This window comes from Pongo abelii, chromosome 4 (assembly GCF_028885655.2).
Source record: "Pongo abelii isolate AG06213 chromosome 4, NHGRI_mPonAbe1-v2.0_pri, whole genome shotgun sequence".
In the NCBI taxonomy this organism is placed as follows: domain Eukaryota; kingdom Metazoa; phylum Chordata; class Mammalia; order Primates; family Hominidae; genus Pongo; species Pongo abelii.
The window spans coordinates 44,034,144-44,061,189 of NC_071989.2; the positions used below are offsets into that span (position 1 = coordinate 44,034,144).

The following is a 27,046-nucleotide window of genomic DNA, read 5'->3' on the forward strand; positions in this document are numbered from 1 at the left end:
TGTTTAAATAAACCTCTATTCCTACTCTGGAACTTGCCTCAGTCTCTTTTCTGCTTTATGTCTGTCAGTCAAATTCTTTCTTCTCTGAGGAGGCCAGGCTGCAAGGATAGGCTACTGGTAACTTGGGGTAACTCAGATCTCTTCCACTAGTAACAAGTCGATTGATATATATTGTGTGTGTCTGGCTGCTGTATTCACTGGCCGCTCTCATCTCTCACCCTCTCCTAGAGCCTTCCTATTCCTTGAGACACAACGATATCAAAATTAGGCAAAGTAATACCCCTGCAGTGGCTTCTAAGTGTCCAAGTAAAAGAGGGTTGTATGTCTCTCACTTTAAATCAAAACCTAGAAATGCATGATTAAGCCTGTAAGGAAGGCATGTTGAAAGCCAAGATAGGCTGAAAGCTAAGCCTCTTGTGTCAAACAGGCAAGTTGTGAATACAAAGAAAAAATTCTTAAAGGAAATTAAAAGTACTACTCCAATGAACACATGAATAATAAGAAAAACCAAAACAGCCTTATTACTGATAGGGAGGAAGTTTGAATGATCTGGATAGAAGATCAAACCAGCTACAACATTCCCTTAAACCAAAGCCTAATCCAGAACAAAGCCCTAACTCTCTTCGATTCTATGAAGGCTGAGAAAGGTGAGGGAGCTGAAGAAAAGTTTAAAGCTATCAATAGTTGCTTCATGAAATTTAAGGAAAGAAGCCATCTCTGTAACATAAAAGGGCAAGGTGAAGCCACAAGTGCTGATGTAGAAGCTGCAGCAAGTTATCCAGAAGATCTAACGAAGATCATTGATGAAGGTGGCCAAATTAAACAGCGGATTTTTAATGTAGATGCAATAGCCTTCTAGTGGAAGATGTCATCCAGGACTTTCATAGCCAAAGAGAAATTAATGCCTGGTTTCAAAGCTTCAAAGGACAGGCTGATTGTCTTGTGAAGGTCTAATTCAGCTGGTGACTTGAAGTTGAAACCAATGCTCATTTCTCATTTCAAAATCCTAGGGCCCTTAAGAATTATGTTAAATCTACTCTGCCTGTGCTCTAGAAACAACAGAGCCTGGATGACAGCACATCTGTTTAGAGTATGATTTACTGAATATTTTAAGCCCACTGTTGAAAATGACATTCAGAAAAATAGATTTCTTTTAAAATATTGCTACTTATTGACAATGCAGCTGGTCACCTAAGAGCTCTGATGATGTACAAGGAGATTAATGTTGTTTTCATGCCTGCTAACGCAGCATCCATTCTGCAGCCTAAGAGTCAAGAAGTAATTTTGATTTTCAAGTCTTATTATTTAAAAAATACGTTTTGTGAGGCTATAGCTGCCATACAGAGTGATGTCTCTAATGGATCTGGGCAAAATCAATTGAAGACCTTTGGGAAAAGATTCACCATTCTAGATGCCATTGAGAACATTTGTGCTTCATGGGAGGAGGTCAAAATATCCAATTAAGAGGAGTTTGGAAGAAGTTTATTCCAATCCTCATGGTTGAGTTTGAGGGGTTCAGGTCTTCAGTGAAGGAAGTGACTGCAGATGTGATGGAAACAGCAAGAGAACTGAATGAGAAGGGGAGCCTGAAGATGTGACTGAATTGCTGCCATCTCCTGATAAACCTTGAATGGATGAGTTGCTTCTTTTTTTTTTGAGATGGAATCTTGCTCTGTCACCCAGGCTGGAGTGCAGTGGCACAATCTCGGCTCACTGCAACCTCCACTTGCTGGGTTCAAGCAATTCTTCTGCCTCAGCCTCCCGAGTAGCTGGGACTACAGGCATGTGCCACTATGCCCGGCTAATTTTTTGTATTTTTGGTAGAGACGGGGTTTCACCATGCTGTCCAGGCTGGTCTCGCACTCCTGACCTTGTGACCCGCCTGCCTCGGCCTCCCAAAGTGCTGGGATTACAGGCGTGAGCCACGGCGCCTGGCCTGAGTTGCTTCTTATGGGTTAGCAAAGAAAGTGATTTCTTGAAATGGAAACTACTCCTAGTGAAGATGCTGAGTATTGTTGAAATGACAACAAAGGATTTTGAATATTACATAAACTTGGTTGATAAAACAGCAGCAGGGTTTAAGATGATTGACTCAAATTTTTAAAGAAGTTCTATTGTGGTTAAAATGCTATCACACAGCATTGCAAACTGGATAAATCTTTCTTGAAAGGAAGAGGCAAACCTCATTTTTGGCTTATTTTAAGAAATTGCCACAGCTGTCCCAGCCTTCAGCAACCACCACCCGAATCAGTCAACAGCCATCAACACTGGGGCAAGACCCTCCACCAGTAAAAAGATTACGATTCACTGAAGACTCATATGATCATTTGTATTTTCTAGCAATAAAGAATTTTAAAATTAAGGTATGTACATTTAAAAAGTATGCTTTTGCACACTTAATAGGCCTCAGTATAGTAGAAACATAACTTTTATATGTACTGGGAAACCAAAGAATTCCCAACTTACTTTATTGCAATATTTGCTTTATTGTGGTAGTCTGGAACGGAACTAGCAATATCTCCATGGTATACCTGTAATGAGCAGATTTAACCTAAGATGAGAAAATATTTCCACTGAAGTTTGAAATTTAAGTACATGTTAGCCAGGTAAAGTAGGGGGAAAAGTATTTCAAGCAGAGGTTAAGGTCCCTGTGTTAAGGCTGTGAGGCCCAAGGGAAAGAGCTTTCCCTTTAAAAGGACTGAAATAAAGCAAATGTGGTTTAAGCATGATTAGGGAGGAAAGAGGCCTGAAGGGGAGGGAATCCTGGAGTGGGATATAGAGGTAGGCAGGCAGAGTACAGAACATTAGGGATTTGTGGACTCAAGATTTATATTCTCTGACACCAAATTAGGAAAAAAAGAGGTCTCTATTTTTGGCCAAGTTGTGTGTGTGTGTGTGTGTGTGTTTTAAATAGCTTTATTGAGGTATAATTGTTTATTACAAGGTGTTTAAGTAGGCCAGTCATGGTGGCTCCCATCTGTAATCCCAGCACTTTGGGAGGCCAAAGGAGGCGGACCACCTGAGGTCAGTAGTTCCAGACCAGCCTGGCCAACATGGTGAAACCCCATCTCTACTAAAAATACAAAAATTAGCTGAGCATGGTGGCAGGCACCTGTAATCCCAGCGACTCAGGAGGCTGAGGCAGGAGAATTGCTTGAACCTGGGAGGGGGAGGTTGCAGTGAGCCAAGATCGTGCCACTGCACTCCAGCCTGAACAATAGAGCAAGACTCCATCTCAAAAAAAAAAAAACAAATAAAAAAACAGAAAACAAGGTGTTTAAGCAAACGTGGCAGCACCACAGGATGGGGGGCAACCTAAACCCCTAATTTACCTCTATTTAATAAAGGCTGATATGCAAATTGATATCAATCTTACATGAAGTGTAAATAAAGGCATCCTCAGAAGATCACATTTTCATTGACCTGTAACATCAGTTTGTATTATATAATGCTAACTTAGGTCCTGTCCCACCCCCACCTTTTACCTTCTAAGAACCTCCTATATAGAAATCCTATCTACTACGGAGTTTTGTGACGCTGTTTGTACATTAGAAAGATTCCTGGAACTGCTAAGTGGAGAAAGGATTATAGGATGCAAGGTTGATGTGGATAGCTCAGTAGAAGGTTTTTGAAAAAGCAACAGTAGAGATCATGGCAGCTCGGATGCAGGACCTGGGCAGTGAAGATGATGAGCACAGCTCCAAGAAATATTTAGGAGATTGACTGTATACTTGGTGGTGGTTGAACCTGGGGCTAAGGGAGGGGTAGGAGTCATAGGCAATGCCAGGGTTTCTGGTTGGGACAAGTGGATAGGTGGCAGTGCTACTGATAAGAGGTGGGATGTTAAGAGGAAGAGCAAATTTGGTGATAGCATGATTTAAATTTTGTTAGTCCACCTGATCGAAATGGTAAATTAGTAAAGGTCTGCAATCAGGAGATAGAAACAAATCTGGAGGTCACTGGCTGATAGCTGCTAACTGAAGCTACAGGAGAGGATGAAATAGTCCAAGAGTATTGTGACATGAGAAAAGAATGTTTAGGACTGAACTTTGAAGAACGGTAGTATGTACAGATTAGGTAAAGGAAGAGAAGCCCACAAAAACATTGAGGAGGAACAGCATGAAGATGGAAAGCAAGTTAACTGTGTCCTAAATGCCTAGAGGTTTTCTTTTTCTTTTTTTTTTTTTTTTTTGAGACAGAGTCTTACTCTGTCACCCAGGCTGGAGTGCAGTGGTGCAGTCTGGGCTCACTACAAGCTCTGCCTCCCGGGTTCACGCCATTCTCCTGCCTCAGCTTCCTGAGTAGCTGGGACTACAGGCGCCCACCACCACACCCGGCTAATTTTTTGTATTTTTAGTAGAGATGGGGTTTCACCGTGTTAGCCAGGATGGTCTCCATCTCCTGACCTCGTGATCCGCCCACCTCGGCCTCCCAAAGTGCTGGGATTAGAGGCGTGAGCCACCGCGCCCAGCCTGAGGTTTTCAGTTTTAGTGTCACTTAACAATGTCACATATTGCCACAGGATAAGCTAAGAATGAAGTCTCTCCAGGACTTAGTGTCATAGAGGTCATTGGTGACTCTAGTGAGGGCCACTGTATATAGTGGGGGCAGGAGCCATAGTGGGTTTTAAGCGCAAATAGGAGGTAAGGACATGGAAAACATGGGAAGGCACTTGAGAAGTCTGACTATGAAGCAGAGATAGGACTGTGGTCGGAGACAAATATGAGAAGCAGATTTCTTCTGATGAGAATGGTGTGTTCAACAGTCCATGCAAAGAGCCAATGGGGAAAGAGAGGAAAAATACAGACCAAGTAACAACATACTCCATGAGAGAACGAGAGGAGATAGGATTCCAGTACATGTTGAATAACTGGCCTTTAATAAGAGGAGGGATTCTTCCTGTACAGGAAGAGGAGGGATGAAGTGAATGCAGATGCATTTGTGTACATGGGTATCATGTTTTTTGTTTTGTTTTTTCCTGCGAAGTAATCAGTTAGGGGGTGAAAGGGCCTTTAGAGTGAAAAGGGTTTGAAATAGTTACAGAAGGATTGAAGAGAAACATTAACATTGTTGGCAGTACTGACAGCCTAACTCAATGTGCTGAGCATGAATTTACAGTGATAAAAACCTACCAGAAACATGACCTCCAGCTGCAAGGATGCAGAAGCAGTGTTGGGTTCATCCAGGTCTGGTATTTTGCCAGGCTGACACAATAGAGCAGCAGCATACATGAGCTTAAATTATTTACATCTGCTGAAGTCTAGTCCACCAAACATCACCAGGCTCAAGCCTGTCTTCTGACAAAACCATTTATTGATTTGCAAGCAAGGGAACCAGAAGCAGCAAGCATGGTGCATTCCACAAGAGGGCAGGGGGTGCCATCTTTGGTAAGGTTTGGGTTCCCAATGTAGGGTTCTGAGCAAGCTATAAGGGAAAGGAGACCAGTTCTGGGTTGGATGCTATTTCTGTAGCAAGATTAGATGTGAGAATTAACTAGGGATTGGTGCTGCAATGAGGTGAGGGCAAGTTTAGCAACTGGATATCCCCAGTAGTAGATGGGTTATAGCAAAGTAGGTCTCAGCGTGTCATAGCCAACAAAGCAGTGGTCACATGAGCGAGTCATGATGGCATTTTATAGCTGCTGCAGAACCTAACAGTTTCATGTTAACTTTGCAGCTGCCTTTATCTGCCTGTCCCCTTGACAGTGGTGGAGCTTTTTTTTCAGTTTGAACCACTTTGAGTCCTAGAATTTACTTTCATGCCAAACATCCTCCTCTCATTAAATGTGAATGATTTTTCCCCCTAAAGTACAACTTAATCCATATGCATCTGTCCTCTCTAAAGATTTAATGAAGTATCTAATTATAGAATTAAGCTTGCTTTCTGGCAAGACCCAGCCTAGAGTGAACCTTAAGTTTCAGACCATCCCCCAAATCACCAAACCAAAGCCCAAATCCTATCACAGATTCTAACACACTCTTACTGATGCACCCCACAACTCCCACAAGGTGTATGTTCTCCTTTACTGCAACGATAAGCTCAGGCCGGGCGAGGTGGCTCACGCCTGTAATCCCAGCACTTTGGGAGGCCGAGGTGGGCGGATCATCTGAGGTTGGGAGTTTGAGGCCAACCTGGCCAACATGGAGAAACTCAGTATCTACTAAAAATACAAAATTAGCTGGGCATGGTGGTCCGTGCCTGTAATCCCAGCTACTTGGGAGGCTGAGGCAGGAGAATTGCTTGAACCCGGGAGGCAGAGGTTGAGGTGAGCTGAGATCACGCCACTGCACTCCAGCGTGGGCAACAAGAACAATACTCTGCCTCAAAACAAAACAAAACAAAAAACAAAAAACAAAAACCCAGTAAGCTCAACATGTTCAGGTACAGTATGTTCCTGGTAGTCTATGGCTGGAGAGCATTAACAACATAAAGACAGAGGGTCAGAGTTGATGACGACTTCTAGGTTAAGACCAATATTTGTGTTTTTTTTTTTTTTTTGCCAGAACGCAAGACTATATTTACTAGCAGCTCTGTGTCCTTGCTCATTGGAAAATGATATTTCCTCCAGACTTACTGACACGTTTCTGTTTAAGGCATGACAATCCTAAAGGCCAACAATTGTGGACGGGGGCAACTCTTCCTTTATGTACTGGTGTAGTCAATTATGCAAAGTCTGGTCAACCAAAGACCATCAGGCTCAAGCCATCAGTTTTAAAATATGGCCACATGCTCCTTGATGGCCTATCTGATATGGTTTTAGTGACTCCCTTAGGACCAAGAGAATATAATGGAACTAATGCTGTGTAACTTCCAAATGCAGCTGCTTTCTGGGTCTTTTGAAATGGCCCTTCAGAATCCAAGCAACATGCTATGAGTGTCCAAGCTACATGGACAAGTGTAGATGGTTCTGGTGAACAATTCCAATCTAGTCTTGGCTTTAAGTCATCTCAGTACCATGAATCCAGATGATTATAGCTCTCAGATATTAAAATTACCCTCGGCCCTTAGTTTTCCTTGCCTAGGCCTCAGACATCATAGAATAGAGAAAAGCCATCCCCACTGTGCCCTCTCCAAGTTCCTGAACCATAGAGTCCATGAGCATAATAAAATGATTGTTTTAAGATGCCGGATTTCTGTGCTTTTTTTTATTAAGCATAATACCGGGAACAGATTGATCTTGTTGGTAGCTACTGTGAGTAGAGCAGTAGTTGGTGACAATGAGCTAGTAGACAAATACTGGACGGTTATTCACAGAGCAGCTGCTAGAAGTTTCAAGTATATGCAGTTAGCATTCCTTGTCCCTGGTCTAATGTACCACCCCTTCTCTACACCTCCTCTCCTTCCAATATTTATAGTCAGTGCTATCTTTAGAGAACTGCAGATTATGTTAATAGCTGCCATGTTACAGGAGCCATTTTGAAAAACATTTCTTACTACTACAACTTCCAAAAACCACAATTACGTACATATTTTCTTTATAGAAGGAATTTTAAAGTTTTAATGTTTTATGTTTGCTAGTTTTTCAAGGTAGACTTGTTACTAAATTCTTATTCAGAGAATGAATAAAATATCTTCTAATATGATTTGATTTCAAACCATTAAGTAAATTCATTATGTCATTTAAGTTCAACAGCAAATTATTTAAAATACCAGATGCTACTTCAAAAATTTAGAGGAAACAGAACTATTTAAGCTTTATTTTCAAAGTCTAATTTTAATTCAGACTGAACAAACAAGCAGAAAAGTGAGAAAGCTAACTGTATTAGCAGACACAGATGTACCAAATGTAAAACAGTGGGTTATTAACAGAACTATTTACATGCATATTTACAAGCAATCCTTTTGTACATAGTTTTTAGTTAGCTGGAAAAAGATTTGACATTAGGTAAAAATATTATTTATTAGGGCTGAGGTGTTACCACATTATAGTAAAAGTATTAGAAAAGTGACCCTCAAGGTGTATCAATTATAAAGCAGATGAAAACTTGAATGATAAATATCTAGTAAAATTCTCTAGTAAAAAAGTCGATGCAACCCATGCTACAAAATAAAAGTGAGAAAGCCATATAAATAAAGCAGAATAATGTTCTAGGCTTTAAGGTAATGAAGTTAGTCAGTTGAAAAAACAAAAATAAAAAAGAACAATTCTAGAATTGGAATAAATCTTCAGTGAAGTCTTGGTTGTTTAGCTGGGAGTTCACCAAGCTGGGTGTTTTCCTCCCCATGACATTTAAAAAGCCCTTGGTATCAAATAGCATCTGCATATGTATATATTGTTGTTGATATATTCCAAGACTTTAGTGCTAAAGATTTTCAAGATTATGATTCATATTTGAAATTCATTAGGAGGCTAAATGTCAAACTAAAATGAAAGCTATAATACTCCTACCTAAAAAAGGATGCTACATTTTTGCAGTAATATGTATTTCCAGACGAAGACTTTTTCCCCTCAAGAAAAGTAGAATTTAAAGGATAAGCATCTAACCAACTAGCAAAATTTTCAACATTTCATTTATTTCAAAATCGATTTTATTGCAGCCAAACAGTAGAATTAACTGTACATAATAAACTATTATATATATATACACATTTTAAGTTATAGGGAATAAAGTTTATTTTGGCAGATAGTGTTAAACAAAATTAAAGTTGCATACATTAGTAACATAACTCAACATCCTTAATTTGGTATAGGTGTGACACATTTTCTTGCAGTGTTCTGCTAAATCACCATACCTAAACTGCTTTATAAAACTGATACGCTGAAATTTAACTTTACTGTTTTCGCTTACGCTCTGATTCCAAACAAAACTTTTCATAAGCTTCTTCTATCTCTGGGTCCATCTCATCATCAATATCATCCAAGTATCTGTAAAAGCAAAGATGATTCATAAGTGTAAGGTTTTTCAATTCAGAAAATAAGATGCTAAATCATGAAAAAAATAATGTAATACAACTTTCCTAGACTGAGTTATAATAGAACACAAGCCTAACTTTAGAATTACATTAATGGCAGTCTTCGGACAACCAAATGCTTAATTTGGTAAGTAAAATTTTACAGATTCTGAGTCCCTTGTGTCTGAAATTATAGTAAAGAATATACATACTTTTAGACATTAGTTAAATTCTATAACTTGAAAGTTAATCAAAGGCTTGACATATAAACTTGGGGCTCAAGATTGATATTAATAAATTTACCTTACCAACAATTAGAACATAACTATTAATAGACCATAATTTCAAATATGCCATTCATCTCTAATGATGCACTAATATTTTATGTCTACTTAATAACAAAGTGCTATTCCTGCTATGATTTCTGCTGGGTTATTCCCATGATGACAATTTAGTCACATTCCCATTTATTTGGAATCAGATTTTCATAGGAAGCTACTTTTGAGATCATCTATTCCAGATTTTTTTCCAACTATTAGGTAGTTTAAAATGGTGGAAAGCAAGGCTTCCCATAGTTAAGTATGGGGGGAAAGATTTAAAGTGTCAATTAAGGATTTAATCTACACATTCTTACTGAATGTCCATAGCCATCTTAAAAAGATATGCATTACGATCATCTTCATTTTGGAGATGGAAAATAAAGAGACTCTGGAAGGTTAAATGAACAATGTAAAATTTTAAGTGTGTGGCAGGGCCAGAATTTGACTCCAGGTCTTACCCCTTTTTCCTCCACAACATGATTTTATCAACATCTTCCCCACCCCTCCAATAATCCAATCCCTTCCACCTACAAGCATGAAAAAATAATCTTGCCAATCCTACCAACTGCTGATGAGTCCTTTTCTGCTTCTTCCCCATTTCCAATACAGGGCCATGTGTTGAAATAACCATGAGCTCATTAGGGCAAGAGAATATGATGTTTACCAAATAAACTTAAGAGGATAACCTGAAGTTCAATGCCAAGAACAACTTTATCTTCCAGCGGTATACCCAAGTAGATGGAACTTTCCTAGTTCTGCCTGGGTCCTTAAATCCCTGTATTTTTTTGTTTTCTATTAAACTAGGATATAGAAGTACGGCAACAATTGTATTTCTAGATCTCAAACCGACCCATAATTAAAATATCACTAGAATAAAAGTGGTTCACTTTTTAAAAAAATCTACAACACAGGAGATGAGATATTAAAAAAAAAATAAGTTCAAGATATAATTTATTCCCTCCCATCTCCTACTTAGGAAGAAAAGAAACTAAGTAGCTTGTCCAAATATACACAAGTTGTTAACAGAATTGGGACTAAACCTCACAATTTCCTGGTCCTTCTATAAGAAAATGTAGTGCAATCTGATGGTAAGTGAGTAATATGTTAAAGGGATCTTTAATTACAAAGAGCAGCAGGTGAAGAAACAGATATATAAACAGTCCTATAATTAACATCTTATCAGTTCAAACATTTTTACATAGTAATCTGTTTTCTTTACTCTTAACTTATCCTTTAATAGCTAAGATTTGAGCCTTCTACTGTGTGCCGGAAGGCTAAGTATTTATGTATTCTCATGTAGTTCTCAGAAAAAAAAAAAGACTCAAGGACAGGTACTACTATTCTTATTTTATAGATGGAGAAGTTGCCCAAGATCTTACAGTAAGTTTTAGAGCTTCTTAAAGTCTAAATACAATAGAATCTATTTTTAAAAAATAATTATGCTTAAGTAGACTATATTTTAGTGGTTATTTTCCTCAACTATACATTTTTCAGAACTAGTCTGTGAGTTAATACAATTTTCTGAAAATTTTTAGTACATAAACACTACCACATAGCACCATCAAATCAAAATGTCTTTTTTTTTTTTTTTTTTTGAGACAGAATGTAGCTCTGTCTCCCAAACTGGAGTGCAGTGGCACAATCTCAGCTCACTGCAACCTCTGCCTCCCAAGTTCAAGCAATTCTCGTGCCTCAGCCTCCCGAGTAGCTGTGATTCTGTGATCCTGGCTCATTTTTGTACTTTTAGTAGTGACAGGGTTTCGTCATGTTGGCCAGGCTGGTCTTGAACTCCTGGCCTCAAGTGATCTGCCCTCCTCAGCCTCCCTAAGTGTTGGGATTACAGGCATGAGCCACTGCGCCTGGCCCCAAACACCATTCTTTCACGAGCTACTTTGTCTAATCTCCATCTACAAATTAGACACAGAAATTTCACCAAGTTAGTAACTAAAGAAAACTTACGGATCACCAGCCCCGGATAAATCTGTTCCATTTTCTTCATAATCTGGAAAAAAGTCCTCTCTTTCAAGTAATTCTTGGTATTTCTCTTGGTAATCTGTAAGACAACATACGAGAAAAACTAAATACTGAAAAAATATCGCATGAAATGACCAATCACCCCTAAATGTTAATATTATGACTTTTGCCCCCCTGCATGCTCAGAAATCTTAATTACATATAGTACTATAAATATAAGTTGGAAATCAAAGCCACTGTAGGTGATGTAAATTCATAGCCAATGTATACTGTTTACATCCTCTACTGCTGCTTTCCATGAGACAAAATAATGGTTATATAACTGTTGGGGAAGAACAGTCCTTCCATTGGAAAGATATTAACCAAATACTACTGGTTTCCAGCTCCCTCTGTACTCCTCCACAAGGAAGTAAAGAAAGCTATCTGGTAAAGTAAGCAGGTAACAACAATTGGTCTCTGTTCCTCAGATGAGGTTAACCTACCAAAAGTTTTAACAATGGGGGATCTTCCTTCCCTTTCTTCCCAGAGAGACGGGGAAGGCAGCTACCTGGTAAACGTTTCAGCTCTGCCAACTTTCCTTTCATTGGGTCCTCCACGGTAATACAGGTGATATTACAGCTATCTGCCAATTGTCTTAGGAAGAGTTATTGGGTACCTTTTAAGTTAAGTATTTCTTTATGAAGTCCTAACCTCTGAATAAAAAAATGAATCAGTATATATTAAGACTAGTTACCTTATAGTTTCTTATGAACAGAAGCCAACAGAAATTTTGCAATTATATTAGACTGGGTAAAAGCCATGTTTTTCCAAGACTGTCAGTCTGTATAAAACCGTAACTCCAGCTTCAAGGGCTGGGGACATTTTGATACCCAATTTTGACAATTTAGAGACCGTTTTAACAGTAAAATCTTCCTGCTACAAAAAGACAGACATTCTTTTAAATGTATGGATAAGTTCACAAAAAAGAAAAACCAAGTCATCAGGTCACAAATGAAGAAGGAACTGAAAGTCATATATAAACTGCAGCTGCTGCAGCTGGGAGGCTGACAGATGATGTTGGTCTCGGTAACTAAGGGGCTTGGATTTTAAAACCCACAGAAAGTCAGAAAGCAAGGTCTTGGGCCCCATGTGAAACAGGAAAATGAAATTCATGCTCCATGCCCAACCTCACCTGCACAAACCTGGGACCCTCAAAGGGCTGGTATCTTAAACAAAAGGTGAATCAGGAAAAAAACCAAGAAATACCTCAGTGGTGTTTTATCTTCCCTGCGAGATAGCAGGGAAGCTTGGTCATGTCTGCCTGGGTTTGGAATAGGGACAGAGCACTCTGTAGAAATTGGTGCCCAAGAGAATTTTTAACAATGGGCCTGCACCTCAAATTCCTACTACCTACATAAAGAACCCCTATGACAAGAAAGCAAAAAATTTGTCCAAGTCAGTGATACCTACTCTGTGGCTCCTGGCAGAAGCTAATGTAAAACCATTTTGGACAGAGGTTCCTATAATCCAAGCCACAGTGTTTTTCATTTAAAAAAAAAAAAGAAAAAAAAAAGACAAAGCACTGAAGCATTGAATCAGGGTTATATTAATATGAAACTTCAAATGGTTTAAGAAAAAAAAGTGTGTGGATAAGGTCAGGAAGTCAAGACCAGCCTGACCAACATGGTGAAACCCTGTCTCAATAAAAAAAAAATACAAAATTAGCCGGGCGTGGTGGCATAGGCCTGTAATCTCAGCTACTTGGGAGGCTGAGGCAGGAGAATTGCTTGAACTCAGGAGGTGGAGGTTGCAGTAAGCTGAGGTTGCTTCACTGCACCCCAGCCTGGGTAACAGAGTGAGACTCTGACTCAAAAAAAAAAAAAAGAAAAAAACTGTGTGGAAAGAGCACAAATGATAAAGCAAGTAACTGTTAACAAAAAGTACACCTGGGTAAAAGGTATTCCTTGTACAATTTTACTTTTGTAACTTTTCTGTAAGTTTGAAATCATTTCCAAATAAAAGTTTAAGACAGTTAAGGCAAAAATTTTATGTGTGATGATCAGAAATAACAGAAGGATTATAATTAAGAGATAAAACAAAAATGTAAAACAGAAGTAAGCATGTTTAGAATGATGAGAAAAAATAACTTGAAACTCTGAGAAAAGGTCAAGATTATTTGAACAAAATGCAGAAACAAAATTTAGCTTGATTTTTCTATAAAACTGTAAGATTTCATTTACTGTCATGAAGTATAGCAGATTAAAAAACGCTTAAGAAAAAGAAACTGAGATCCACTGGCTGTCTACAGTATTTCTTTTCCTTGAAAAGAAACTGAAAAACCAAACTGAATTTCTGTAAATCAAACAGTACTAGAAACAATTAAACAGGTTAGACAAAATAAAAAACAATCAAAATAAATCAAGGTAATTTTTAAGAATAAGAGGAAAGATTTGTCTTACCAGACATAGCAAGATTCACAGTAAGGTAAAAATAATTTAAGTGTAGTATTGGCATAGAAAGAGATTAACAGAAAAAAAGATTCACACAAACACAGAAATAAGACACACAATTTGACAGAAGAGTTACATGGTATACAACGAAGGGGGCTTATTATAACTAGGAAAGGAAGGATGGCTTAATACCTATTGTTGAGACAACAGGCAATGGAAAAGATACTTAATTCCTATGATATCATCCTATATAAAAATTGCACTGGTAGATTAAAGACCTAAAAATAAAAAGCAACGATGATTTTCAGAAGAAAATAGAAGTGGTAAGAAAACTTTCTTAAACCACAGAAATTACAAACAAGACTGATAAATTTTGTTCACATTAAAACTCAAAGGTTCTACATGACAAGACATTATAAACAAAATGCAAAGACAGGCAAATACTGAGAAAAAGAAGGTAACCGAAACCCTCAGCTAAGAATCACTTTTTTCTAGACTACACAAGGAATTACAAATCAGTAAGACTGACAAATGATCCAACAGAAATATGAACAAAGAGTATAAGCAGGCAATTCTCAAAGAAAGAAATCAAAAAGGTCAACAAGAACAAGAAAACTTCAATATCACTTGTCAGGGAAATAAAATATCAGCAAGATAGAATTTCATACAATCTGATGGACAAAAATTAAGTTTAATAAAAAGTATTGCCAAAGATGAGGAGCAGGAACCCTCAAGTGCTGCTGATGGGAAGATTAAGTGGCATAATCATGCTGGAAAACAATTTAGTAACATTTAGTGAAGTTTAAGATGCCCATAGTGTGTAACTTAATTCTACTTCCTTGCCCTAAAGAAACTTCTTTGTGCTAGGGACACAGGACAGTCAATGCTTGGAATCCAGAGGAAACAAATGGAAAAATTCCAACCATAAGCTGGTTGCAGTTTGTACCAAATGGGAAAAATTTCTCTTCCTCACTCTATAGTTCCATCTATTACAATTAAGGCAATCTTTCTATAAATGGTCCTCTTCTGGAAGAGGAAATGCACAGAGATTTGGATTTTAATTAACTCTCACATACCAAGTATGAATGAAATGTGTAATTCTTAGTGTAAAGTATTAACCCATATTAATATATGTTGCTGACTATGCAGTCAACTAGAACCATCTTTCCCCTCCATTCTAATCACCTGAAAATTTAAGATTATAAAAAATGTTAGAGGAAATATAAAATTAAAATAGTTGCATTTAATTGAGAATTCTTCCCATCCTCTGTTGTTAAGTGACAAGACATTATATGTGGAATCAGACTTTCATTTGAAATGTTTCAAGTGGTCACTATGAAGACCATTCTATATTAGACAAACCATTACACTGGTATTTTAGAATGATGTGAAGACATCAAAAAGTTACAAATTTGTGCTGGTGAGGATGTGGTTTTCTGTAAATTTACTACTTTACCAAACAACTGGGAGGAGGGAATGACTGTAAGACAACATACCTGGATCAGCTGCAGTGAAAGGAACACCATCAGATGTATAAAATGTTGGTTCATTCTAGGATGAATCAAAGTGATAAAAATATGTAATCATTTAGAATTGATTTTTGTAAGTACAATAATGAAGCATGGCTGATGTCACTCGTCTGCATCTGATAATGCAAGAACAAGCAAAAGAACCTAACTTCCTAGTAGCCATTTTCACTTCACTGAGAAAGTCTATGGTTTTCAGATTTCCATTCTATTATCTCAAGTTCTCGTGGTTCTAATGGTGCTGTCTATTGTCTTTCAGTGAACTGTTCTGTTGTGCATTGTCATTTAGTGTCAGTGCATTTTTAGCTGTGGTTTCCAACCCCACCATTTCTTTTAAGAACTTCCAAGACCAGGGCTGGAGGAACATTTCTCCACAGCTGCTTTATGTTTGTTCATGTCAGGAGCTTCAGGGCATCATTGGCCTAGTAACCATTTTTTTTTTTTCCTGAGACGGAGTTGTGCTCTTGTTGCCTGGGCTGGAGTGCAATGGCATGATTTCAGCTCACCACAACCTCTGCCTCCCGGCTTCAAGCAATTCTCCTGCCTCAGCCTCCCGAGTAGCTGGGATTACAGGCAGGTACTGCCACGCCCAGCTAATTTTGTATTTTTAGTAGAGATGGGGTTTCTCCATGTTGGTCAGGCTGGTCTTGAACTCCTGACCTCAGGTGATCTGCCCACCTCGGCCTCCCAAAGTGCTGGGATTACAGGTGTGAGCCACCACACCCGGCCAACCATTTTTATTTTATTGTTCGTTACTACAACATGCAAAGCAAAAGTCTGAGATGCAGGTCCTTGGTTATAAATTCTCTGGAAAAGCTGCTTCCTGGCATCCCTGTGCTCACTTAAGTCTAAGCCTTGTCAATCTCTCTTGCCATTGGATATATCTTTCTCTAGTCCACCCTTTCACTGGAGAATTCCAGGTCTCTTCTCTTTTTTACCCAGTCTGATGGCTGCCATGTCACTCAAAGCCAGTGAAGACAGTTATTAGGCACTGAATTCTGACAACAGCTTTATGTAGCTCTTCTAATTTCCAAAACGGAATTCAAGCAATAAGTAAAACTTAAAATATAAACACTGGCATACCATAAAGTAGTTAGGATCATTTTCTGGTGTTGCTTCTCTATATGTTGAAGTTGCATGGACTCTACCCCAGTTACTTGACCGGAGTTCTACAAGCTTCAAGAGCATCTGTTTTACATCTCTGTAGACAAAGTTGAAAATGAGTTAGTGTATCCACCATAAGGGCTGTCAGACCCTAAAATATCTCAGATTCCCAAAACTTTATTTCCTTAATTTAACAGGTATATCTGATGCCTTGACTTTCTAGACGTTTCCTATGTGACATAAATTCATTTAAAAAAAATAGCCTTGAATTATGTTCCATGTAACTATGACTATATGGACCTTAAAGGCAGTGGCTATCCTTCAAACAACATTTTTATGTGTCCTACTATACTTACAGTAGTACTTTTATTTGTTGGACAGTTAATATCTGGATTTTATTTTTCATTTAATTCATACCTTAACATAAGAAAATTAGCTTTTTCAATTTCTAAATGTAATTGAGCAAAAATATCTGACACATCTATCACAAAAATGTCTAGTGAGCAGAAACTATAGGTAAAATATTATTCCTTTAAAGAAAAGTATTTTTGTATATCCGTTAGCCATCAACTCACCCTGCTGAAGTATAGCAAATTAAAAAACAATCTCCAAAGAAAAAGCAAGAAATTGAGACGCACTGGCTATTTACATTACTTCTTTTCCTACCTACTGCAGTTAGCATCTAGGACAACGTTTTCAATTCTCTGAATAATTTCTTCCATATCCATCTTTCCTTTTTCCTTCCAAGCATCTTCCAAAACTGATCCTGTCAACTAAAAAAGCAGGTGTCAGTAAAATAAGAAATTCAACAGTGTATTATAGAAATTCTAAAAAGATACCAGTAACAGTTCAAGCATTCCCTAAACGAGATGAATTTAGCAAGTTTAATATTCCTAATTATTCTCTGTCTACCATCTAATAGTCAGTGATCTCTACGCCCTCTGTATTTCTCTTGACTGAGAGAAACTAAAAAAAAAAAAAGATAGCAGAACTTTAATCATGGGTTTTATGTCAATGACTGTTATATTCCCTGTATGACTAAGATGGGCTATTAGATTTTAATGAACATGTCACTTTTTTTGAAATATACAGCATGCAACAAATATAGAAGCTTTGAATTAAAAAGAAAACACAAACACGCATTTCATCAGGAAATAAATCAGTTAAGGATTTAAACAGGTAATTTATAGAAAATAATAAACAAATGGCTAATAAACATGAAGAAATGCTTAAAATCATCTGACAAAACAAAAACCAAGATTGATTATGTCCATCACTATAAGGATGTAGGAAGAGATGTACTCATTCTGCTGATGGGGCTATACTCTGGTTCAGCATTTGGAAGGCAAATTAGCCATTACTTGTCATAAAATACATATGCTCGTTGACCCACCAAATCCGTGTTTAAGAATTTAACCTACAAAAGTATCTGCACATATAAAGACAAGAGGAAAGATTACAAGCAATGCTGCAGTGGCTAAACTGAAGATAATCCAAATATTCATCAGTAAACACTGATAGATATTATGGAACGGATAAACAATGCATATGCATATGACAGAATACTAGGAAGTTATTCAATGAAAGAGGTAAATCTGTGTGCCATGGAAAAATCTAAGATGTTTCATTAGGTGGCAAAAACAAGAACAAAAAGCCAAAACAGAGTAAGATCTTATTTAATAAGAGCACATATACAGAGATAAGAAGGGAAGACAGAATTTGCAAATAGAAATGGCGTAAAGGACTTCCATTTTTCACTTCTGAACTTGCTTCATATATTAAACAATAAGTATATCTCGCTTTTCCAAAATATTCAAGAAAAAAGTTAAATGTCAATATTTACCTTAAAGTAATAACTTAATCTTGAATTCATCTGTATACTATACAGACTAACCTTCCTCTAAATCATAAGTAAATAGGTAAATTAGTTAAATTAAAAAAAAAAAACCTACCTTCAACAATTTTACTGCACAAATTAAATTGTCATCCATAGGATTAGAAAACAGGGCATTCAGCAATTCTCGAAGACCAACCTGAAGAATATCTGCTCTTGTAACCTGTCCATTTGTTCCCTTGATCTTTCGGGACCAAAAAAAAGAACAAAAGGAATGATGCCAAAATATAATACAGATACATAAATGACCTAACAAGGTGTTGGCAAAATAAGCATTTTAGCTAAATCACAAAAGTCACAGGAACACACTCTGATATCTTCACAGAATTTGTTAGAATTACTTTATATGTAACTAAGACCTCTAATAAAACTGGTAAGCTATGGGTAAAATTTAATATCAGAGTCAGCATAATTTAAGCCCACTTTGATGTTACTGCTTCATAAAGCTTTCTTTAGTTTGTTCAACTACCACTTTTTTTTTGAACACACAGCATTTTATTCTGCTTTTAAAATATTTTAAAATATTCTATTTTGCATCAGAGTGGTATATGTATCTTATACCACTGTGTAGAAGAATTTTAGGTGTAGGAACTAAGCTTTATCTTTACATCCCCCATAGACGTAGCATCATTATCTCCATATAGAAAATGCTCAGCAGTATTCTTTAGATCGCTGTCCATATTTTGGCTTAAACAAAAATTAGACTGAAAAAGAACATGGCATAAGATTTTCAAAAAACTAAGTCTACCTGTGGTAAAAAGGCCTAGTAAGTTAGGCTCTGGACTGGACATAGACCTTTTAGATACAATGACTGAGATGTACATTTGATAGATTCACATTGTCTTACGATGTTTCTGATATTATGGCATTTATGATCTTAAGTTCTCAAATCAGGGTATAAGAAGGTATAAGCTTATATATGATATTCACTAATTTAAAAAATCAAGCAGAGGCTGGGCATGGTGGCTCATGCCTGTAATCCCAGCACTCTGGAAGGCTGAGGCGGGCAGCACCTGAGGTCAGGAGTTTGAGACCAGCCTGGCCAACATGGTGAAACCCCATCTCTACTAAAAATATAAACATTAGCCAGGCGTAGTGGTACGTGCCTATAATCCCAGCTGCTCAGAAGGCTGAAGCAGGAGAATCGCTTGAACCCGGGAGGCGGAGGTTGTAGTGAGCCAAGATCACGTCACTGCACTCCAGCCTGGGTGACAGAGTGAGACTCTATCCCCACCAAAAAAAAAAAAAAAAAAAAAAAAATTCAAGCAATTCCATTACACAGTAATAATGCTGTGCTGAATCCAGCACTTCTATTGCCTACTAACAAGCATATACTTAAGTATACCACCCAAATTTATAAATACATTTAGCCGTAGACTTTGTACAAATGCATTTTTACGTGGAAGATTAATATATAAAATAGGACAAAAAAGAACTATTCTTAGGGGTTGGGGTATTGGGGTGATGCTGGTCAAAGGACACAGAATTTCATTTAGGGGGAATAAGTTCAAGAGATCTCTTGTACATCATGATGACTACAGTTAATATATTGTATACATGAAAACTGCTAAAATTTTTAAGTGTTCTTAACACAAAAAAGTATGTCAAGTAATGCATGTTAAATAGCTTGATTTAGCCATTCTATGATGTATACATATATCAAAGTGTTGTGTACCATAAAGGTATAATTTTTGTCAATTAAAAAAAATTTTTAAAAAACTATTTGGGTGAATTAGAGTGAAAAGCCTAGAGAGACTCTAGTCTCTCTTTTCACTCAGAGTTCTGCAGAGTAAACTGCTTTGAGCCACTATCTGAAAGTCAACAAACTAAATGTATTAATATATAAGATGCAAGAACTCAAAAAGGTATCACTGTTGATATCTCAAGAACTTAAATTTGCATGTAAACCACAGCTTCCTAAAAGTACGCAGATTTTCACCTCAGTAATTATTTCCTAACATTCTGCCCATGAGCAAATGTTATGGACAGACGGTCCAGTAAACCACAGACACTAGTAGGTGCCGAAACATGTTTTCTTTCCTCCCTCTTTCATTTCACTCTTAATGTTGTAAAAGTACAATGTGAACACAAATTCCTCATTGAGATCAGCTTATGTTCTCAGGCCTCATTAGTACTTAACAAAAGAAAAACTTCTCACCTCCAGGTTAAGATAAAGTTCTCCCAGAAAGAGTACAAATGCATGAAATCGTTTTCGAGTAACTTCATCCCCTTTTGCAGCTTGATCTTTAACTTCATATTCAGTCCGACATCTAATTAAAGACATATCTTTTATAATCTCACATTGCTTTGCTTTTTAAATAGTCAAACAAGATAACCATTTGTCAGTTTGGTTGTCCACAGCAAGAGGCAAGGACAATGTCCCAACGCTTTTTCTACAATAAAGAAACTGTTCCTGACTATTGAAGAGGCTAGAATATACACCATCTTTTCATACTAAGTCTCCCAGTTTGAAAAAACTGATAGTTTTATTTTCAACGATTTTTATCAAATTTATAATATGTTTAAACAACATAGGTGTAATCTGATTCACAGCATACTGGCAGCCCAAAGAGGGGAGAGAGAGCCTCACCTTGTCTTATAGGTTTTTTACTAAGAAAGCACTGATTTTACCCAAATTGTCTCTGTAAATTTTTTAATACTACAACTTTGAAAAGGATCTTTAAATACACACACACACACACACACACACACACAGCCTCCAACTGAAAATAAAATGAACTGTTTTTAAGTCCATTATTCTTGTAATTTCCATTATACATATCAGAGAAGTACTAATGTGAGGAAAAAATTCCCCCATTAAAACCACAATACAGAAAGCATCGGCCTTGTTCTCTATTTGTAATGAGACTGACAGCTTCAAATAACTGATTTTTCCTTGCTCTCTTTGCCCCTGACTGGACCCATTTGCTTCACACAGATGACAAAAAGAAGAAATCCTCTTCTTGGAGCTTACTGTCAGTCATAGTTCCTACAAGGTAACTAAACTAGGCACAATAACCCTGTCACTGCCTTCATAAGTGAACTACAGTGTCAGATATTGTTACTAAAATAGATTTTTTAAATGGACTGTAAAAGTTTATCATTTTGTTATTAAGTATTTTTAATCTTTATTGATAAGGTGAGAAAACTCTGGGAAAGTAACTTGTTTCACAAGACTGGTTTTGACAGTTTTCCTTTTAAAGACAAAGGGAAAAGCTATGGGTACTGAATGGTTTCCACACAGCCAGTTTAGGTTGACTTTGTAAAAAATTTTTAATAAAGAAAAAATAAATTACCTCTTGTTCAGTAATTGACTCTGGGTCAGTTTGCCAACCACGAAACCCCAGCACAGCTTACTGTGCTTATGTGGCGAATTCCAATGTTTACGAGGTATATTAACTGAGCAACATCTTCTGTTTAAGTCAAATGTGGTAAGATATTTGTTATCACCTTGTACATATTAAATTACTCATCAGAAAGAAGTTGGGATATTTATAGATAGTACATTCTGGTTAATAATGGAAGAGATCAGTTAATTAATGCCAAATCAGTTATTTAAAAACACCTGTTGGCTGCTTTGCTTTCTGTTACAACTTTGTTGGTAAGAGTTGATGAAATAACTTTTTTTTTCATAAAATGCTATGACAGATTGTACATTAAGATATGATTATGTACATGCAAACATAAATACCTACATAATTGACTAGGTGAAAAGTCAAATTTTTAAGCTAAAGATTTTCAATTATAAAAGCATGTTTATTTTGGAAAGGTTAAAACAGAAAAAGTATAAAGAACAAAGTCACCTGTAATACTACTGAAAACAAGAGATAACTGCTGTGAAGGTAACTTCTGTTCCATCTTTTTCAAAGTATGTATATATTTTTTAAACAGGTAGCAGAATTATGCTTTGCTTTTTACCTGTTAGCTCACTAGCATTTCTCCACATTATTATCTTTGACAGGATTACAGTACTACAGAAGCATATATGGTGGGTAACAGTCAATGAGAAGAGTGGGTCTCAATCATAGCTATACAGTAGAATCACTTGGGAAGCTTTAAAAAACCATGTCCTAGCTCTACCTCGTCTAATTACACCAGAATTTCAAAGGGTTCAGATAGGATCTCGGCTTTAAGTATCTAGGTAACTCTAAGGCACAGCCGGGGGTGAGAAGCACTGAAAAACATGAGTGAGCATTCCTGGCGTCCTACCGCCTACAAGTACCCACTCTGAATCTTTACAGAAGCTATAATTTGTGTTTCTTTAATTATAAGTATGGTTAGATATCTTTTTATAACTTTGACATTTGTATTTTTCCAAACTGTATCTATATCTATTTGGGGCCATTCCAAGTATTTTCATCATTATTGTTATTATTATTTTTGATACGGAGTCTGGCTCTGTCGCCCAGGCTGGAGTGCAGTGGCGCGATCTCTGCTCACTGCAAGCTCCGCCTCCCGGGTTCACCCCATTCTCCTGCCTCAGCCTCCCGAGTAGCTGGGCTACAGGTGCCCGCCACCACACCCGGCTATTTTTTTGTATTTTTTGTAGAGACAGGGTTTCCGGGTTAGCCAGGATGGTCTCGATCTCCTGACCTCGTGATCTACCCGCCACGGCCTCCCGAAGTGCTGGGATTACAGGCGTGAGCCACCGCACCCAGCCCATTCCAAGTATTTTTATAAAGATACTAGTTGGCCGGGAGCGGTGGCTCACGCCTGTATTCCCAGCACTTTGGGAGGCCGAGGCGGGCGGATCACCTGAGATCAGGAGTTTGAGACCAGCCCAGCCAACATGGTGAAACCCGTCTCTACTAAAAATACAAAAATTAGCCAGGCATGGTGGCGGGTGCCTGTAGTCCCAGCTACTGGGTAGGCTGAGGCAGGAAAATCACTTGAACCTGGGAGGCAGAGGTTGTAGTGAGCTGAGATCGTGCCACTGCACTCCAGCCTGGGAGACAAAGTAAGACTCCATCTCAAAAAATAAAAAAAAAAAAGAAAAAAAAGAAAAGCTTTTTAATAGCTATTGTATGAATTGTATGGTAATAAGAAGGAACAGAATAAGTGATAAATGGAATGAAAATCCAGAATCAAAACCCAAATAATGCAAGTGTGATAAAAGTGGCAGTTCAAATCAATAAGGAAAAATGGATTATTCACTTTTATTCTAATCTAAATAAAATTAGATCCTTATTCAAACCAAAGCTACCAAAGTAATAAGAATTACATAAGTGTTTATTTTTAAGATCTTGGAAAAGGAAAGGTCTTTCTAAACACAAAACCAAATTCATAGACCATTACAGAAAAAAGACTGGTATATTGAACTAAAAACTTCAAATATAATGCACATAAGAATAGGCTGCCCTATTCTTTCCTGCAGCTTTTTATAATATATGGTCTGAGGAATGGTCAAATTCTAGTATATTTAGAAGTAGTTTTCCTTTAATTTCACATTTACACTGACCTTTGAAGTAGCAATTGGCGGAAGTTGCCACTCTGTGGGCTAATTGTCAGATGATGGGACAGGTAATTACACAGGCGAGCTCCCATATAAGAGAAATTTGGGATAGACGTGGCCTTTTAAAAAGAAGAAAAGTGTCATATGACATAGGTACATCATTATTAATGCAAATACTTAACAGCAACATTCTAAAGAAGAAAAAATTGACTCCCCAAACTGACCATATACACAAGTCTTTTGTCATTGTTAGGCTTAAGGAAATTAAGTTCACTTTCCCTCCCAACCTTACAGCAAGAACCACAATAAGTAGAAAAAAAAGTACAAAAAGAAAAAAAAGAAAAAACCCATCAGTTACCTGAGGCTACCAGAAAGCGAACAGATAACGTCTCCTGATGCTAACCCATTTTTTGCAGAAAATCTGTACATGTCCTCAACTGCACAGTGACAATTATGAATGAGAATCCTGCCAAACTGTTGACCAGTGGGGCTTCTTGGGGCAGGAAAGCACAGACTTTAGTGTTCGGCATTACAGGACAAGATTCCCTGGCATTCTGCTTCATGACTTTGGACATCAGTAAACCTCCCTGAGCTTCAGTTAGACTTTAAAGAGGTGATTAATGGTAACTGGCACAAGCAACTAACACTTAAACACTCCAAGAATGACTGGGTAAAGGGGAAATGAAAACAGCTAAGCTACTTAAAAAAAAAAAAAAAAAAGACAGTAAGAAAACACTACACGTCAAAGATTATTGATATAACCGAAGCAGTGTTCAGCAAGTTTAACTTTAATTGCAATTTCTAAAGAATAGTAGAGAACATAGTTTACCATCTAATATTAGGTAAGAAAACACATATTAAAAGGTTAAGAAGTCGGGCACAGTGGCTCATGCCTGTAATCCTAGTACTCTGGAAGGCCAAGGCCAGAGGATCGCTTGAGGCCATGAGTTCAAGACCAACCTAGTCAACACAGTGTGACCACCATCTCTATAAAAAAACTTAAAAATTAGCTGGGCACGGTAGCATGCACTGTAGTCCCAGCTACTCTGGAGGCTGAGGTGGAAGATCACTTGAGTGCAGGAGTTCAAGGCTGCAGTGAGCTGTGATCACGCCACTGCACTCTAGTCTGGGTGACAAACAAAGCCCCCATCTTTAAAAAAGTTAAGGGACTTGGCCACAAATGTAATTGAACATAGAATCTAGATCTAACAAATGTCCTGCTACCCACCCCTCTGACCCTATGCTGGGTCTACTTACTAACTTTTATTTCTAATTATTTCCTTGCTCACATGGGGCCAGTATATGTCACATTAAGGGAGAAAGAGTGATTTCTCCTGACATCATGTATGTTTAGCAGGTACCCAAGACTTGGTTCATACTTACATTTTTCCCATTATTGGCACTGCATGTTTTCCTTTAGCTTCTTTTTAATGTTATAACACGATTTAAAGACAAGTTCTATAGGGCTTGTCATTCAACAGTTTCCTACTTCCCTACTTACACCCCGGTTTTACTCCCAAAGACAACCACTTTTGACTTCTTCAGCTAAAAATGTTTTAACCCCCATATCTCCGCACTACATAATTTTTCAGTTTAGATGTTATTTCTTATGGCAACTTGAGCATCCCTGTCCAAAAATCTAAAATCCTGCAAAATCAGAAAATGTGAGTGCCCACATAATGCCAAAAGTGGAAAATTCCACACCTGACCTCATGTGACAGGTCAGTCAAAACACAGGTGTACAACACATAATTTATTCAGCATCCCCAAAGGAAAAAAGACCCTGTCAACCCCCTTCAGCTGTAATACTTAGGTACCCTCCCTGAGGTGTCTCATTATATACTGTATATGCTAAATCTGAAAAAATGCTTGAGATTTCAAGCATTTCAGATAAGGGATACTCAACTTACAGTTTCCCATCATGGAAGATGAGCTTTTAGCTTTCACCCTGCTTAATTTCACCCCACTCTACTATTTCCTACTATTACAGTATGGTTATGATTTTATTCATTTGCTGTGTTTTCATTTAAAGCTGAACCATGTATTACACTGCTTTTACTTTTTGCACAACTTTGTTTTCCCTAGACTCAGTTTTTCTTACATTTTTATATTCTTCTCATCGATTGATCCCTAAACTCACTACTCTGTAAATTTCTTCCCATATCTTACAGCACGTGTGCTCATCTTATTACGGCAGTCTTTCCTGGAGCCTTCTGACCTAGTCCAGTGAAGCCTGGCTGCTTCAGACCTACTATGCATGCTGCTATTGTTTTGAGATCTCCTTTGAACCATCATCTGGACAGTTCATGTAGTCTCTCCTGTAGAGTTCCTTTTCCTGGTTTCCATGTCTTCATCCGTGGCATAACTCCTCTTTTCGACAGAGTACGTCCTTTGTTAATTTCATAAGAAGGGTTACAACAAAATTTCAAACTGGCTGGTCAGTGTAAAAAGATCTGGATGGTCTAACTTTTTAGATTCTCAAGCAATCCTTTTAGCCTCATTCCATCCTTATTCTAGAACCTTTTAGGTTTTGCACTGTAAGTCATGGTGATTCTCAGCTTTACCACCACTGGCTTGGAATTCAACTTTAGATCTGCCAAATCAGGTACCACTCACTCACCTGCTTTCTAGTCTTCAAAACTAGTGCTTTTCTTTTCCTCTTCTCTGTCCCTATGAGCTTCCGCCTTTAAAAAATCCCCATAGTGTCATTTTAGTGGTGTTTGGGAGATATCAAAGTTGAATGTGTATTTAATCTGTCTTTTTTTTTTTTTGATTCAGAGTTTCGCTCTTGTTGCCCAAGCTGGAGTGCAATGGCGCAATCTCGGCTCACTGCAACCTCCGCCTCCCGGGTTCAAGCGATTCTCCTGCCTCAGCCTCCCGAGTAGCTGGGATCACAGGCATGCACCACCAAGCCCAGCTAATTTTGTATTTTTTTTTTAGTAGAGACGGGGTTTCTCCATGTTGGTCAGGCTGGTCTTGAACTCCTGACCTCAGGTGATCCACCCGCCTCGGCCTCCCAAAGTGCTGGGATTACAGACATGAGCCACTGCGCCTGGCCTAATCTGTCATCTTTTATACTTCCTCGTTTGTTAGTTGCTATGAGTAAATTTCCATAAATTACGTCAATGAAACTTAGCAGCTATTGATACACCTATGCATCATTGATCATAGAATATTAAAACATTAAATATACTGACTACATATTTGACAATCAGAGAAACAGTTGAAGCTTATCAGGTTACTGATCCTTTGTCCAGCTCTGAATAAGTATAATTACGCAGCCTACTGAATAACTGAAACTAAATAGTAGAGGAAGCCAGAAAGGCAACAAGAAATAAATATATTTGTTTCATTTTCTTATCTCATATCCCTTTTCAATCCATTTATCGGCAGAAAGCAGAAATGAGGACAAACAGTGCAGTTCTGTCTTCCTAACATCTCAGCTACTTCCTCAA

The 27,046-nt window shown here is 37.7% G+C and overlaps 1 protein-coding gene across 3 annotated transcripts in view; it reads right to left on the reverse strand.

The window, feature by feature from the left end:
• Positions 1-8,493: 8,493 nt before the first annotated feature.
• Positions 8,494-27,046, reverse strand: part of PAIP1 (poly(A) binding protein interacting protein 1) — a 29,461-nt gene continuing 10,908 nt past the window's right edge. For all 3 annotated transcript variants that reach the window (XM_024247368.3, XM_003776592.5, XM_002815537.5), the window contains exons 4-11: positions 23,598-23,710; positions 20,298-20,409; positions 18,198-18,323; positions 16,912-17,018; positions 16,225-16,342; positions 15,112-15,166; positions 11,172-11,265; positions 8,494-8,866 (exon numbers count right to left, since the gene is read on the reverse strand). In XM_024247368.3, the coding sequence (XP_024103136.1) occupies positions 8,773-8,866; positions 11,172-11,265; positions 15,112-15,166; positions 16,225-16,342; positions 16,912-17,018; positions 18,198-18,323; positions 20,298-20,409; positions 23,598-23,710 (819 nt within the window). In that variant the 3' untranslated portion in view covers positions 8,494-8,772. The remainder of the gene's footprint in view (positions 8,867-11,171; positions 11,266-15,111; positions 15,167-16,224; positions 16,343-16,911; positions 17,019-18,197; positions 18,324-20,297; positions 20,410-23,597; positions 23,711-27,046) is intronic.